Here is an 18,229-nt window from a genome sequence, read left to right as displayed (position 1 = left end):
TCTCTTCAAATATCTGATTTAAAAACAAACAAAAATGAAAAAAAGTTCTGTATAGTGCAGAGATTATTAGAATTACAGTCAAATAGTTAGCAATGTAATTGCCAGTTTTCACATTGAGGATGTCCACCCAACAATTGGATATGCTGTTATCAGGGACTGTGAATAGTACAATACATTCTTCTAAAGGAATTTAGAATGGTGCTTCAGTCATAGTTAGTGCTTATCACCAATACATTTTGAAGGACATATTTATACTTTGTGCTCTGGCCAAAGATGGAAATACATGTATTTGGAACACTGAGACTAGAATAAAAAAGTGAAATTAGTTTGTTAATCTATTCTCAAAAGTTTATAAAATACTTTCATAATGTACAAAAATAAAATACATTTTCTTTTCATTCGCAAATATGTAGTCTGTTACATACAAGGTACTCTACAAGTTTTTCAAGTTGTTTCTGATTTCTAAGTTTAAAATCTAAATAGAGAAGCTGATATACAAGAAACTCACACTGTATATGAGATGAAATTATTGTGATTCTTAAGTTAGAAAGCACTCAGACTCTCTTTCAGTATCATACATCCGCTGAGAATTAAAAAAATATATATGGAAAACCAGGGCAGTAAACTCAAGAGTGTACCAACTCATGTTCTTCATGCTCAGGAATATCTTTAAAATGAATATTTGCGACAGTGGAGAAGTCCATCGAGAAGTTGAGATGCCCAAATCGGCGCAAACACGTGGATTCAAGGGAGTTCTTCAGTCACCCACAGAAAGGAGAAGGAACACCACATAACCAGACATCCTGAAAAGAGAGGCCATGGGGAGACAAAAACATAGTCCGCTCATGAAAGAAAAGCAGGCATCACCAGAAAAGGAAGTAAACGAGTCAGAGGCAAGCAGCCTACCAGAGCAAGAATTCAGAATAATGATCATAGGATGGTTAAAAAGAATGGAAGAGAAATTTGACAATAACCAAGAAGAAATGAGGAAGAACCATGAGGAATTGAAGAAGAACCATGAGGAATTGAAGAAGAACCAAGAAGAAATGAAAAATAACATCGCTACCATGAAGAACTCAACAGAAAGCATCAAGAGTAGACTAGATGAAGCAGAGGACCGCATCAGTGAGCTAGAATATAAGATGGAAAAAAATACCCAAGTAGAGCAGCTTCTAGAAAAAAAGATTAAAAAGCAGGAGGAGAGCCTACGGGAGCTTTGGGACAATACAAAACAAAATAATATTCAAATAATAGGGGTTCCAGAAGGAAAGAATAAAAAGCAGGAGGAGAGCCTACGGGAGCTTTGGGACAATACAAAACAAAATAATATACGAATAATAGGGGTTCCAGAAGGAAAGCAAACTGAGGTAGACATGGAAAAGGTATTTCAAGAAATAATAACAGAAAACTTTCCTGAAATAGAGAAGAAAAAACCCACACAAATCCAAGATGCTCGCAGAGTCCCAAGCAAAATGAATCCCAGAAGACAGACTCCAAGGCACATTATAATCAAATTGGCAAACAACAACGACAAAGTAAGAATCTTAAAAGCAGCCAGAGAGAGACAGAAAGTTACATACAAAGGAAACCTCATCAGACTAGCAACTGATTTCTCAACAGAAATTTATCAGGCCAGAAGGGAATGGGATGAAATATACAAAGTCATGCAAAGGAAGGGTCTGAATCCAAGAATACTGTACCCAGCAAGGCTATCAATCAAAATTGAAGGGGAAATCAGGAGCTTCACAGACAAAAAAAAGACTGAAGGAATTTATCTCCACCAAACCAGCAATGCAAGAAATGCTAAAGGGTCTACTATAAAAATATAGAAATAGGAAGTGAAGAAGGAACACGGGTATAGAATAAAAATGGCGTCAAATGAGTACCTATCATTAATAACCTTAAATGTAAATGGATTAAATGCTCCAATCAAAAGACATAGGGTAACAGATTGGATAAGAAAACAAGACCCATACATCTGTTGTCTACAAGAAACCCACCTCAGAAAAAAAGATGCACACAGACTGAGGGTGAAGGGATGGAAAAAAGTTTTCTAGGCAAATGGAAATGAAAAAAAAAAGCTGGGGTGGCAATACTTATATCTGACAAATTAGATCTCAGAGTGAAGGACATAATAAGAGATAATGAAGGCCACTTCATAATACTAAAGGGAACAATCCAACAAGGAGAAATAACCCTGGTAAATATATATGCACCCAATACAGGAGCAACCAAATACAATACATAAAAAAACTGCTGGAGGACATTAAGAGAGAGATTAATAGCAATACAATCATAGTAGGAGATTTTAATACCCCACTGTCACCCTTGGACAAATCATCTAAACAAAAAATCAGCAAAGAAATATCAATCCTAAATGACTCACTAGACCAGATGGAATTAATTGACATCTTCAGAACACTCCACCCCAAAGCCACAGAATATACATTCTTCTCAAGTGCACATGGGACATTCTCAAAGATAGACCACATTTTGGGACATAGGCAAAGTCTCTTCAAATTCAAGAAGATAGAAATCATATCAAGTATCTTCTCAGACCATAATGGCATAAAACTGGAAACTAACTACAATAAAAACAATCCAAAGAAATCAAACACATGGAGACTAAACAGCATGCTATTAAACAAGGACTGGGTTACCAGAGAAATCAAGGAAGAAATTAAAAACATCCTGGAAACAAATGACAATGAAAACACAACAATCCAAAATCTATGGGACACAGCAAAAGCAGTTTTGAGAGGGAAGTTCATATCCTTACAAGCCTATTGCAAAAAACTAGAAAAAAGGGTAACAGACAATCTAACTCTACAACTCAAAGAGTTAGAAAAGGAGCAACAAGAAAATCCCAGTGTAAGCAGAAGGAAGGAAATAGCAAAAATCAGAGCACAGATAAACGACATAGAGACCAAAAAAACAATACATAAGATCAACAAAACCAAGAGCTGCTTCTTTGAAAGAATAAACAAGATAGATGAACCTCTAGCCAGGCTAACCAAGAAAGAAAGAGAGAGGACCCAAATAAACAAAATCAGAAATGAAAGAGTGAAATAACAATAGACCCCACCAAAATACAACAGATTGTTATAAAATACTACGAACAACTCTATTCCAACAAACTGAACAACCTGGATGAAATGGACATATTCCTAGAAAAATACAAATTACCAAAACTCGATCAGGAAGAATCTAAAAATCTCAATAGACCAGTGACTTGGGAAGAAATTGAAACAGTCATCAGAAAGCTTCCAGCAAACAAAAGCGCAGGGCCAGATGGCTTCACAGGAGAGTTTTACCAAATATTCAAGGAAAAACTAAAACCTATCCTCCTCAGACTATTCCTAAAAATCCAAGAAGAAGGAACACTTCCAAACTCCTTCTATGAAGCCAGCATCACCCTAATACCAAAACCAGATAAAGACAACTCAATGAAAGAGAATTACAGGCCAACATCCCTCATGAACATAGATGCCAAAATCCTCAACAAAATTCTAGCAAATCGATTCCAGAAGAACATCACAAAGATCATACACCATGACCAAGTAGGATTTATTCCAGGAATGCAAGGATGGTACAATATCTGCAAATCTATAAACATGATACATCACATAAACAAATTGAATGATAAAAATCATATAGTCATATCAATTGATGCAGAAAAAGCATTTGATAAAATCCAACACCCTTTCCTGATAAAAACTCTTAACAAGGTGGGAGTACAAGGATCATACCTCAACATAATAAAAGCTATATATGATAAACCCACAGCCAACATTATACTCAATGGGCAAAAACTAAAACCATTCCCTCTAAGAACAGGAACAAAACAGGGATGCCCACTCTCACCACTCCTGTTTGACATAGTACTGGAAGTACTAGCCATTGCAATTAGACAAGAGGAGGAAATAAAAGGAATCCAAATTGGAAAAGAAGTGAAGTTATCCTTATTTGCAGATGACATGATATTGTACATAAAAAAACCAAAAGACTCCATTAAAAAACTAATTGACTTAATAAATAAATTTGGCAATGTAGCAGGATACAAAATTAATGCCAAGAAATCCATGGCATTTCTATGCACCAACAGTAAAACTACAGAAACAGAGATTAAAAAAGCAATTCCATTTACCGTCGCACCAAAAAAATTTAAGATACCTAGGAATAAATTTAACTAAGGAAGTAATGGACCTATATGCAGAAAACTACACAACACTGAAAAAAGAGATAGAGGAAGATGTAAGGAGATGGAAGAACATACCATGTTCATGGATTGGTAGAATCAACATCATCAAAATGTCCATACTTCCTAAAGCAATCTATAGGTTCAATGCACTCCCCATTAAAATACCAACGACATATTTCACTAACCTAGAAAGAACTCTCCAAAAGTTCATTTGGAACAATAAAAGACCCCGAGTAGCCACAGCAATCCTGAGAAAGAAGGGTAAAGTAGGAGGGATCTCAATACCAGACTTCAAACTGTATTACAAAGCCACTGTTCTCAAAACAGCCTGGTACTGGCACAAGAACAGACATATAGATCAATGGAATAGAATCGAGAACCCAGATATCAACCCAAATCACTATGCTCAATTAATATTTGACAAAGGAGGCATGAATATACAATGGAGTCAAGACAGTTTCTTCAATAAATGGTGTTGGGAAAATTGGGCAGACACATGCAAAAGAATGAAACTAGATCACCAACTTACACAATATACAAAAATAAACTCAAAATGGATACAGGACTTAGACATCAGACGGGAAACCATAAAAATACTAGAAGCATCCACAGGCAGCAAAATCTCAGATGTATGCCAAAAGAACTTATTCACTGATACTGCCCCTAGGGCAATGGAAGCTAAAGAGAAAATAAACAAATGGGACTACATCAAAATAAAAAGCTTTTTTACAGCAAAAGAAACCATCAACAAAACAACAAGGAAGCCTATGGTGTGGGAGAACATATTTGCAAATAACACCACTGATAAAGGTTTAATCTCCAACATCTACAGACAGCTGATACAACTAAATAAAAGGAAGATGAATGATCCAATTAAGAAATGGGCAATGGACCTAAATAGAATATTTTCAAAAGAAGACAGAAGGAAGGCCAAAAAGCACATGAAAACATGCTCAAAGTCACTAATTATCTGAGAGATGCAAATCAAAACAACAATGTGGTACCATCTCACACCTGTCAGAATGGCCAACATCAACAAATCAACAAACGACAAGTGTTGGCGAGGTTGCAGAGAAAAAGGAACCCCTGTGCACTGCTGGTGGGAATGCAGACTGGTGCAACCACTGTGGAGAACAGTGTGGAGTTTCCTCAAAAAACTGAAAATGGAACTCCCATTTGACCCAGTAATCCCACTCCTAGGAATATATCCGAAGAAACTAGAAACACCAATCAGAAAGGATATATGCACCCCTATGTTCATAGCAGCACAATCTACAATAGCCAGAATTTGGAAACAGCCTAGGTGCCCATCAGCAGATGATTGGATCCAAAAACTTTGGTACATCTACACAATGGAATACTATGCTGCCATAAAAAAGAAGGAATTCTCCTCATTTGCAGCAACCTGGATGGAATTGGAGAACATCATGCTGAGTGAAATACGCCAATCAATGAAAGAGAAACACCACATGACCCCACTCATTTGTGGATAATAAAGATCATTATAAAGTGATGAACCAAAAGATAGATATAGAGACAGTAAAGCAACAAGCAGATTGTCAAATTACAGCGGGGAGGGGAGGAGGATCTGGGGGAGATAATAGATCAACCGAAGGACTTGTATACATGCATATAAGTACAACCAATGGACATAAAACTCTGGGGAGGGAGGGGATGTGCGGGAGGGAGGGAGGGGGGCAAAAAAAATCAATAAAACATGTAAAAATAATAATAATAATAAATTTTTTAAAAAACAATAAAATAAAAAAATGAATATTTGCTAGAATAACTCCTGAAACTGTTTTTTGTGGGGTTTTTTTGTTGTTTTTTTTTAATTTGTTGCACATGCTTCTCTTTTTTAAGTGCTGTGTGTCTATGTGTGAAGGTAGGTATTTGGTGAAAAATAGCATTAAGTGGCAAAGAAAGTTAAGCCCAGCATGTATGGCTCAGTGGTTGAATGTTGACCTATGAATCAGGAGGTCACAGTTCAATTCCCAGTCAGGGCACATGCCCAGGTTGCGGGCTCAATTCCCAGTGTGGGGCGTGCAGGGGACAGCCGATCGATGATTCTTTCTCATGATTGATGTTTCTGTCTCTCCCTGCCTCTCCCTTTCTCTCTAAAATCAATAAAAATATATTTATTTAAAAAAATTTAAATGCCAAAATAGATCTATATTCTCTTATGATTTTATATCCATTTATTTTTAAAAGCTGTATCTGGTTGGGTCCCCTTTAAAATTAAAGTCCACTAAGTTATGGATGAAAAACAACTTTTGTACTGATTGACCAATTATCTATTATTTTCTATTAAATATCTTTCTTTTTTTTACTTTTACCTAAGGAAAATATATTTCCACTGCCACGTGAAGAGTATCTTGATTATTGTATGTGGGTTGTTGTTTTTCAGCACTTTTCGCCTAATAATATTTTGTGATTTTAACTAATTGTTGTATTTCAGTAAGCTATTGAATTTATTTCTGCATGAAGAACTCCAGAGTGGTGAGAGAGTTGCTTACCATTTATATTATTAAATTGGCACCTCCTGTTTAAACATCCATCTCATCAGTTGTTAAACTTTACTCATAAGGGAAACTTTTTCTGAAATATTTTGGGGAGTTTACTTAAGTTCATTTCCAGGTCTAATATTGGGTCTATGAAAAGATATTGCTATAGTGTTTTGTGGATCATCCTCATTGATTAGGAGTCATGTTTGGTAGAGAAGGATGAAAAGGGGACTCTCACCCCACCAATATCTCAACCTAACCAGAAGGAAAGGAGGGAAAATACTATTTGAATTTTTGGGAAAGGGGAATCAACGAATAACAGCTTTCTTCTCTCTCATGTTTCAAACCAATTGAAGAGTAAGACAGTAGAGTTGGCATGTGAAGAAGCTGTTATGGAGAATATAGTTTATATGTAAGAACCAGATACACTTCCTAATCTCCAGCCTCCACCTTGAAACAAGCAACCAAAGGGAAAGGCTGAAACTGCAGAGCAAATATAACTTCTTGGGTTCCTCCCTCACATGGCTCCTGGGTGGAGAGGGAAGAAGAAAGAGACCAAACTCCCATGCTCAGGAGTTTAATAGATTCGCTCAACCCAACCAAAGGATGGATTAATGTCCATGTCCCACACACTGGGAGGTTCCACCTCTGTAGGAGTGGAGTAGGGAGTGAGAGAAGGAGCCAGTAGTGTTGGGGGAGGAGAGAAGAGAAAGGGAGAACACCACTCACAGAAACCAGAAAAGAGGAAAGATATTGTTCTTATTAAAAATCAGATATAGCTAGCTCTAGACATACAGGCAAGATATGAGCTGATTTCAGCAAATAAAATAGTTGTGCATTTCATTAATATACATAGAAGCAGAATTATTTCAGAATCTACATACTAATACTTGTTACAAATGAAATATCTCTGCCATCAGTTTAAGGATTAGTTATAAAGACATTTTGTACAATAATAAATTGACCCTGAAGTGTTTTTCACTCTCTAGTCAACTTCCGGTTGGCTAGATGGAATCCAACCACCAGCACCTCCCTTACTTCCAGTTCCTTCTCAGTTTGTCTATGACTTTTAACTGCATGTATACCAATGGTTCCTTCCTTGGCCTGTTCAGGACCAATTGCAGCTGCTTCCCAGTTCCATCCCTGCAACTCTCTTAGAGGCTGCATGCTATCAGTTCTCTTCTCTTTCTCCAGGACTTTGAACAGTGTTTCTCTTTGTCCATAGCTTCTAAATGGTGCCTGGCTTTTGGCAATAAATTTATTCAATCAGTTGATTGATTAAAGAGAAACACTTTGACATAAGTTTCTCATTTCAGAGAGACAAGGAAAAATAAACATCAACTAAAATACCAATTTACAGTTTGGTTTTTTAAAGTAAAATATAATTTCAACAAAACATCAGGTTGAATTATCTTTAATTAATCCATTAATGTCAAATGAGAGAATTTTGGTCCATTAAATAAGATAGCAGTTACCAAAAATAACATGTGAATTACCATCCTATATAATCTACACTAATAAAAGAGAAGATACAAATTGACAGTACCTTCACGATGCCCACCAGCCAATCAGGAGTGAGTATGCAAATTAACCCAACAAATATGGTGAGTTGATTTGCATATACAGGCACTGAGCAGCTAGGGGCAGGGCAGGCAGCATGGGGAGGTGAAAAGGCGGCTCCGGCCAGGGCAAAGGCGGTGCTGGCAGCCAGGTAAGGAATGCCCGTTTTTGCATGAATCTTCATGCATCAGACTTCTAATAATCCTTTATAATAAAAGGCTAATATGCAAATAGACTGAATAGCAAAATGACCAGTTGCTATGACACACACTGACCACCAGGGGGCAGATTCTCAATGCAGGAGCTTTGGTCATTGTGCTCTCACAGGGGGAGTTCTGCTCAGCCAAAAGCTGGGCTTGCCAGTGGGCTCATGGATGAGGAGCGCAGGGTGTGGCAGGAGCCTCTCCCACCTCCGAAGCAGCACTAAAGACCCCTTGGGGGGATGTCTGCCCAGGGGTCCTGGACTGCAAAAAGGCACAGGCTGGGCTGAGGAACCCCATCCCACCCAGTGCATGAATGTCGTGCACAGTCCTCTAATTTATAAATAATTAGAATATTACAGAATAAATATAACAATATTTCATAAATGTAGTTTTACCTTTCCAAAATTATTGTGAAGATTGAGCCTGGCAGAATTTTGTGAGCATCATATTCCTGGTGTTATTTCTTGAACATTTAAATATCTGTTCTCTGAATTTGGAACATGAATGGTAACACTCAGTGAAATGGCTGTTTCTCTATGTCCCATCTTCCACAGGCTTTCTTTATTCTAGTCATTGAGTAGTTTGACTTCTGCTTTTGATCAAAACAGATGCCAAATGAGTCAACTTCATCTCCAGAGAGAAAAGTCTCAGTCATTAATCTTTTCTTACACTGAATTCTGAAAAAATAGTTTTTATTAATTTCTTGAACTATTTATTAATTTTATTTAAAGTTTTTGTGAAGCCCTAACCAGTTTGGTACGGTGGTTAGAGTATTAGCCCACAGACTGAAGAGTTGTGGTTTAAATTCCGGTCAAGGACACAAATCTGTTACAGGCTCAGTCCCTTGTCCTGGTCAGGGTGAGTGTGGGAGGCAACCAGTCGATGTGTCTCTCTCACATAGATGTTTCTTTCTCTCTGTCTCTACCCCTCCCTTACACTCTCTGTCTTAAAAAATAAATAAATAAATAAATAAAAAGTAAAAATAAAAAAATAAAAATCAATAGGAAAAAGTATCCTTGGGTGAGGATTAAATAAATATTTAAAATAAAGCAATTTTACATTTTCTAAAATAGTATAGTCATCTTTTTTTAAATCACAGTTTTATTATTTCATCTCACTCTCCCCTCCCCCCCCCACCACCACGACATTTTCTCCTTTTTTATAAGCAGTTTAATGTGTTAGAGTTAATGCTGTAAAAACAATTTGCACAGAGCTTTGGACATTTGGTTATAATTTCTTTGTCTGCCAAACATTTTTCAATAAAGTTAGTGTTTGGCTCTAATGGTCTTCAATGTGAAATTTATTAACTTTGAGATGACCTGTGGCCTACATATTTTCTTCATTGCATGCCTTATCTGTTAAAGTACTTATTTTATTATGTATTAAATTGATAGCTGTAAACTATGCTATTTGGCATTGGTAAACTAACATACTATTGTGCAAATAAACATTTGAAGTCAATTATAAACTTTTTTATTTTAGACATTTTCTGACATATCAAAATAGAACAGTAAAACAAATCCTGATTGACCTATTGGCCAGCTTCAGCAGTTATGAGCTCATAACCAATCTTGTTTTATCTGTGCCCCATCTCCTCCCCACTACCTCTGGGATACATTGTTTTGAAATAAATCCCAGACATTAGATCATTTCATCCATACACAGATCAGATAAGGGCTTATTTTTTAAAAACATAACCACAATACCTTTATCAGATCTGGAAAAAAATCCTTAATTTCATCAAATATCCCATCAATATTCAAAATTCTCATAAAAGCTTTTTATATAGCTTATTCAAATTAGGATTGAACTAAAGTCTACATGTTACTTTTGATTGATATGTCTCGTTATTTTTATTATTATTTTGCTCTCTAGGAACCCCTCCTCAGCTTATTTGTTGACTAAATCAGGTTGTTTGTTCTGTAGATAATCTCACTTTCTGGATTTTTCAGATTGCTTCTTCATAGTGTCATTTAAGCCTGTTCCTCTGTCCCTTATGTTTCCTATAAATGTGTGATTAATAAAGAAGCTTTATCAGTTTTAGGGTTTGATTTTGTTTTAATTTTGTTTACTACCACCAGAGATACATAATATTTGGCTTCCTCTCTTTTTTTATGTCAAGATTGAAATTGGATATAAATAGTATCAGTTTGATTCACCCTTTAAAGTTTATCATAACCTTTCATCCAATGGTCATAGTACTATATGTAATTAATGCCATGATCTATTCCTTTTTGGGGAGTACAAATTAATGATTGTTAGCTGGAACATTAAGTAAAAAAAAATTAAAAATGTGTCAACTATTTGGTTCCTACAGGAAAGGCAGGATATATGCTTGATTCTTAGGAGTTTTCAGAATGAGTTGGTTGCCTCGTAGTTTTTTAAAGGTGATCAACAAGATATTTTTTTATTTTGTGTTATCTACTAATTCATGATTTAAGCATACATAATAAGTTTCAATTCATTATAGCAGTTGTTATTTTTTAATGATCACATTGTACCCTCTCTGGTGGGGGAATTTTGTTCTACAGTTCCTGGCTTCTGGAGTCTCAGCTTGTAATGTGCCCCTTCTCTCAGGTGTGCTGATGTGTTCTGTGTGCACTGTGTGCCAGCTTGAGCCAGGCTTGGGATTGGCCACCAGAAGGGAAGGAAATAATACAAATTTGAATAATGGAAAAACTTCCTCTCCCTTAACTTTCTATTAACTTTTTTCACACATGGTCTCCATCCTCCCTATGTACTTCCTGACTTTTTTGTAATCTCTCTAACTTTCATTAAATCTTATCTAAAAGTCTGTTCTATTATTGGACAAGCAGTGTTAAGAGCAATCACATTACCTGGTAGTTTCTTATATTCCAACAATGTTATCACTTCAGTTCAAGGCAACAGTTAAGCCCATTCCTTAACGTTACAGTTCCTGCCAACCTGTAATGGAAGGTCAGATCCCCTTTACAGTATTCTCTTATGGTTGATAAGGCATTAAAAAAACAAACAAACAAACAAAAAAACTGTGTGTATGTTCTGTATGTGGAACTTCTGTTTCTAAGCCCTATGGAAAGTATTAGGGGTTTGTTATCCTGACTTACCTGATTTTGTCTAATTATAGATCTAAGAGTCTTTTTCTAAAACTCATTTATAAACTTCATTAAATGTGTTTACCATGGTAAAAACCAAGACTGAGACTTGTTTATATTCTACCATTTTGTTGTTTTTTCTGCACCCGATTTATTTTATTACTTCCATGTGATCTTGCCTACATTTGGGGTTAATGTTCACCCTGAAATTTAAAAATGTTTGTCTTTAAGCTTTAGGGTGCATTGGAGAGTCTGATCTTTGACTTAGGGCATGCCCTAACAGCATGCACCCACTCTTTTTTTTAATTTCTTTATTGATTAAGGTCTTACATATATGTCCTTATTCCCCCAATACCACCCTATTCCCCCTACTCATGCCCTCACCCCCCTGTTGTCTGTATCCATTGGTTAGGCTTATTTGCATCCATACAGGTCTTTGGTTGATCTCTTCCCTTTACCCCCACTCTTCCCTACCTTCCCTCTGAGGTTTGATGGTCTGATCGATGTTCCTCTTATCTGTATATTTGTTTCATCTCTTCTAACTGTCATAAATTGAGATCAGAAATGTCCTCTCCATTTGTGCCCCTCTTCCAATACCAATTCCAGGGGAGAACCTGAGAGAAAAAGTCCCTTTTTCTAAAACTTAATTATATCCCAACATTCTTAACCATTTTCTCTTAATAAGCAGCAAAAGCCATCCTCAAAATATTTACAGTGCAGCTTAATAATTAATCATTTTGATGACTGTTCCAAACATCACAGTGGAAAACTTTTGAGGACATGTTTTTAAAACAATAATGTCTTGAACATTTTCTAGAAGTCCACCTAGACACGTCCTTCCCTTAATAGCTGAGGAAACTGAGGCCCAAGTGCAAGGTTATCTAAAGTCACAGAGGATCATGTTGTTGACAGAACTGGGACTTTTCTCCTCTGCCTCAGGTTATCACTTATCAATGTGGTAAATTCTGTATTGAATAAACAGTCCAACGGTGGTGTAATTTGAATCCAAAACTCAGTTTGGAGCTGGATTTTAGGTGATTAATAAACATCAACAAAGCCAACTAAAGATAGTGTTAATAAAATCTTTATATTTCAGAAGATATTTACGTGGGATATAGATTTTCCTTCTGATAAATTTAATTCAGTTTTCAATATCTCATATTAAAAATCAAAATGTATGAATGACAACCAGAGTAAATTCTTAAGTATGATGTATTTGGAAACCCATTTTTTTTTTTAATTACTGTCATTTCTAATTGCAAATGTGTGGCAGCCTGTGATCACAGTAACAAGGACTAATAATTATATGTAGAATGAATGTCACTTTCAGCAAGTTTGTGTATAGAAGGAGTTTAATAATAGTTTTATGAAATCACATAAATCCACCTTCAGGGACTTTAAATGTGATGGATGTGAAAGAAATAAATATTCTTGTACTCTATGGCTGGGTTGTATTAATGAAAAGAAAATTTGGTGTATGTTCTTGGACTTCTTTTTGGTTTTGTGTCATAGCTCTTTTTTCTTTTCTTTTTTTATGGTTAAAGAAAATAGGTATGCCAAATTCTTATATTTTTTTCTATTTACAGCAAATATTTTTTAAGATATATTTTATTGTGTGTTTTTGTTTTGTTTTGTTTTGTTTACAGAAAGGAAGTGAGAAAGATAGAGAGTTAGAAACATCGATGAGAGAGAAACTTCGATCAGCTGCCTCCTGCACATCCCCCACTTGGGATGTGCCCCCAACCTAGGTACATGCTCTTGACCGGAATCAAACCAGGGACCCTTCAGTCCATAGGCCGACGCTCTATCCACTGAGCCAAACCAGTTATGGCTATTGACAGCACGTTTTACTTTTGGACACGTGGACTCATATTTAGCAAGACTATACATAAAGTAAGGTTAACAATGAAGTGTTTTTGATGGGGCACATATTCCTGCTTCTCTCTTCCCTTTGGAAAATAGGCAGTGCTCACTAAAGATAAATATGCATTTTTTCAGTGAACCATCTTTACTAGCATTTGAGTGTATTACCTAAGAGTATTAACTGTTTATGTCTACCGGAACACATGGACACCAGTATTCATAGCAGCTATTAAATATAGTTAAAAATTTGAAACAACTCAAATGTCCATGAGCAATAGAGTAGCTATATATATTGAGGTACAATCTAGTAAAATTCTATATTGGAGTGAGAACGACCAAACTTCTATATGCAGCCACAAGAATGATTCTCACAGACATAATGTTGTGAGGAAGAATTTGAATACAAAAGAAGGCATGCTGCCTGCTTCTGTACAAGCTCATTCTTCCATTTATACAGTCAGTGGAAACAGGTCAGGACATTTCAGTCAGATTTCAGATCGAGCCATTGACTGTGAAGGAGTACACAAGATTCTGTTGGAGTGCTGGAAATCAGCATTTTGTCTTCATCTGGATGTTGGGTGTATGGTATCTACAAATATAAAAAAATAAGATACATACATATATGATTTATGCACTGTACTATGTGCAAATTATACTTCATTTTGAGAGGGAAAACTATCTACAAACGTAAAATCTTGGCAACAGAGTATCATGAGCTAGCCAGTACAGGCAGTTACATGCATATCTTTTCCAATTGTATATCATTATGTAATGCTTTGTATAGTGCTAGTGTTTTCAGCTGTGAAAGCCACTAAATCCAAGTATCCAAAAAAAGTTTACTTAGATTCAGATCTTCAAAATTCAATTTAGAAACACTTTTTATATGGTTAAATGCAAAACTTAAAAAAAAAAAAATGTACTAGATTCTATTAGTATTCATCAAAGTCCCTATTTTCCTCCCTAGGGGGAGGGTTTTACTGCTCCACCTGCTGAGGTCTGACAGGGCCATGTAGAAGTAGTGCAGGCATCCTAGCCAGAGCTTGAGTGCAAACAGTGATTTTTCTTCTCTCCTACTCTGTGTGCAGGGGAGTTTATGTTAAAGTGGAAACTCCAAAGAAGCTCAGATCCCTGAATGATCACAGTAACCCCTAGACCCCCACCGCCACTGGATATATCTCATAAGCGAGGAATACATTTACTGTTGTCTCAACCTGCTGGTACTTTAAGGTTTTTAAAAAATATGTCTTCATTAATTTTTAGATATGGAAGGAAGAAAGAGAACGAGAAACATTGATGAGAGAGAAATATTGCTCAGCTGCCTCCTGCTTGGCTACCACCAGCAATCAAGCCCACAATCCAGGCATGTGCCCTGATTGGGAATTGAACCAGCAACCTCTTGATGAATGGGTCAGCACAATCACTGAGCCATACCAGCCAGGCTAGTATTTTCAGCCTAACCTAGCTTATTTAAACTAATTTTATTGTTATTGAAACAAATTTTATTTCTTTATTGCTTCCTTTTCTAATTTATTTTTCTTATTTATAATGCATGGAATACATAATGTACATATATGTATAACTGTATTTTATAAATTTACATATATACTTATATGTATAATCTATATATATAAAAAGCTAGCTACCATAACAGTCATAACAACCATAGCAACTGATCGCTATGACACCCATTCTGGCCAGCAAACTAGCCCAATCAGGCGGTGGGGCCAGCCTGCTAACCTTGCAGCCCCTCCCTGTTGCCGCCCTGCCCCTTATTGGACTCTCCTACCCTGATCAAGAGCAGGGCTGGCCAGCCAAATGCTCTTTCCTTTCCTCCCCACTAGCTGCACCCCCAATGAGCCCACCCCACCACAATAGGCCCGTAGCCCCTCCCCCTGGCTGGCCAGCCCCTGGTTGCACTTCCCCACCCCAATAGGGGGCAGGGCTGGGTGGCCAACCACCCATGGCCCCTCCCCCATGCCACAGGCCCCCAGTTGGCACCCCCACTTGCCCCATTCTAAGGCAAGGCTGGACAGTCCACTGCCCACAGCCCTATCCCCAATTAGCCCCCCACCCCAATTGGGGGCAGCACCTGCCAGCCAATCACCCATGGCCCCTTCCCCCAGCTGGCCTGAGCCTGATCTGGCCCTAATCGAGGCAGAACTACCAGCTAACCTCCTGCCATCTCCTCCTCCTGACAGGGCCAGCCCCGATCTGCCCTGATTGGGGCAGGGCCAGCCATACCCCACCTGTGCACTGGGTCTCTAGTCTACAATAATAAGAGAATAATATGCTAATTAGACTGGAAAACCTTCCAGATGACCAAGCTATGGCACCCACTGGCACCAGGCCAGCCAATGCAGGTGTGATGCGATTGGTTGGGGCTTGGGCATCACCCATGATCACCCCCAGAGGGAGGCCCAAGCCACCAGCTGGCAGGGCAGTCAATTGGGGGGCTCCACAATTGCCTTAAAGAGGGAAGCCCAGGCCACCAACCAGGAAATGGGCAGGGCCTCCCTCTGTGAGGGAAGCTGGGTCCTGGATGCCAGAGGGAAGCAAGTGCCAGCAGCTGGGTAAGGAAGGCCTACTCTTGCATGAATTTTGTATATCAGGCCTTAGTGTGTTAATATAATGGCACATACCTTTATAAATTAGGAGTAATATGTCAAGTAAGGTAAATATATGTTTACATATAGAAATACATGTATTGACAGGGTGTAAAATTCTTACTTGAATAATCAAAAATATTTGAAGATTATTAGACTATGTCTCTTAATGGCAGGCACCATGCCTTAGTCACCTCTGGATTCCCACCATAAGAAGTTCCTTTATATAGTGGATTCTCAACATATATTTGAACAAATGAATGCAATAATGAATGAATGGTTTCCCAATTTATGAATTATGATATTCTGAGTCTTAACCTTTTCTCCCTAATAAGAAAATATCTCATACAAGTAGTACTAATGTTTTCAGGTGCCTGTAGAAATGTAGGTGACGCCCATCTGTATGTTATTTTAGAAACAGTGAATAAGAGAGAGCCTGGTGAACCATTCAGTTCATAACAGTGTCAATGGAAACATGGAGTTGTAATTTGGCCTATTTTTGCATTTTTTTTAAAGCTTGTAGCACTGAAAATAAAATACCAAACATCAATTTTATTGGCTCTAATCGAGAGCTTAATAAATTTGTTAAGATATACTATTTTGGTCCATTTTTAAATAAAAATATTTTACAGTTTAACTTGTTATTTTCATATATATATATATATATATATATATATATATATAATTTCATTTTATTCTCCCAACAACCTTGTCGGGGTAAGGTATTTTTTCTCTATTTGGCAAATTTTTTAAAGTTGGAGAATTAGAAAAGGCTGTGACTTGTTCTGGGTACTAGAACCAAGCCTTCAACCTAGTTCTTCTGTCTCCAAATTCTAAATTTATCACCTGACCAGAGAAGTGTATGGGACATGGAAAATGGATCAGATGACATAATAATACTGTGTAGTTTTGCATATCCTAATGTTTTGTAAATAGTTGGATTAAAAAATTCCTCTGTGCCTTCCTCTGTCCAAGGCACATCTCACTGCTGGAAACAGGCAGAGCTGCTGCCTTTCCTGAACCAGGCCACCAGTGGTGGCTTAGTATTCCCCAGGAAATAGTGCCTAATGCTGGATCATTTCAAAGTATGGCAGAGTTACAAAGATTACTGTAATGAATGGTAAGAATATTAGTAAGGATAAAAAGGTTGCTTTTATTTTTGGATAAAGAATCTGCACAAAACTGTGGTAGGGTCCTAAGCAGCACATTGAGTAGAATAATCAGTGCAAACATTGATATGAAAGATGGAAAAACAGGGGAGTAATTGTTCATATGAAGTCTCCAAGAGAGACAAAATAATTTAGAATTCAAAGTCAAGGAATGAACATTCTATCAGTGAAACAAATCGTTGTTACTGCCACTCCTGCTCCTTTTCCTTGCTGCTATTGAGCTCCTGTGCCTTTGTGTTTGGTAATCCTTACAGTAAACTGTAAAAGCTGGTATCACAAAATAAAAGTGCATGCTCCACTAATATTTGACATAGGAGGCAAGAGCATACAATGGAGTCAAGACAGTCTCTCCAATAAATAGTGTTGGGAAAATTGGACAGATACAGGCAAAATATGAAACTAGACCTCCACCCCATATGCAAAAACTCAAGATGGATAAAGAACTTAAATATAAGACGGGAAACCATAAAAATCTTAAAAGAATCCATATGCAGCAAAATAGCAGATATACACTGAGTGGCCAGATTATTATAATCTCTGAACACATAATAATCTGGCTACTCTGTGTGTGTGTGTGTGTGTGTGTGTGTGTGTGTGTGTGTGTGTATAATGAATGAATGGTTTTCCATATATTAGAGGCCCGGTGCATGAATTCATGCATGGGTGGGGTCTGTCCAGCCTGGCCATGGGGAAGGGACATGGGTGGTTGGCTGGCCTGCCTGCTGGTTGAACTCCTGGTCAAAGAGACAATTTGCATATTAGCCTTTTATTATATAGGATATGCACTGGCCAGATTATTATGCGTTCAGAGATCATAATAATCTGGCCACTCAGTGTATGTTGTAGCAATATCTTTACCAATACAGCTCTTAGGGCAATGGAAACTAAAGAGAAAATAAACAAATGGGACTACATCAAAATAAAAAGCTTCTGCACAGCAAAAAAACAAACAAAAAACAACAACAACAATAATAATAATAATAATAATAATAATAAATCAGCAAAACAACAAGAAAGCCCACTGCATGGGAGAACATATTTGACAATGTTAT

At 37.2% G+C, this 18,229-nt stretch overlaps 1 protein-coding gene across 6 annotated transcripts in view; it reads left to right on the top strand.

Moving 5' to 3' along the window:
• The window catches only part of EXOC2 (exocyst complex component 2), a 250,127-nt gene that overhangs the window by 204,386 nt on the left and 27,512 nt on the right, over window positions 1-18,229 (top strand). Inside the window, exon 24 of one of the 6 annotated variants that reach the window (XM_036444764.2) lies at window positions 10,344-10,508. The exons of 4 other annotated variants lie outside the window; for them this stretch is intronic. In XM_036444764.2, the coding sequence (XP_036300657.1) occupies window positions 10,344-10,369 (26 nt within the window). In that variant the 3' untranslated portion in view covers window positions 10,370-10,508. Of the gene's footprint in view, window positions 1-9,022; window positions 9,061-10,343; window positions 10,509-18,229 lie in introns of those variants that run through there. One more of the 6 variants, XM_036444765.2, reaches the window with a different exon arrangement.

Source organism: Pipistrellus kuhlii, unplaced genomic scaffold, assembly GCF_014108245.1.
Source record: "Pipistrellus kuhlii isolate mPipKuh1 unplaced genomic scaffold, mPipKuh1.p scaffold_m20_p_2, whole genome shotgun sequence".
NCBI classification, from domain to species: Eukaryota; Metazoa; Chordata; class Mammalia; order Chiroptera; family Vespertilionidae; genus Pipistrellus; species Pipistrellus kuhlii.
The sequence above is the reverse complement of the archived record's forward strand: the minus strand, read 5'-3'. Positions and strand labels throughout refer to the sequence as shown.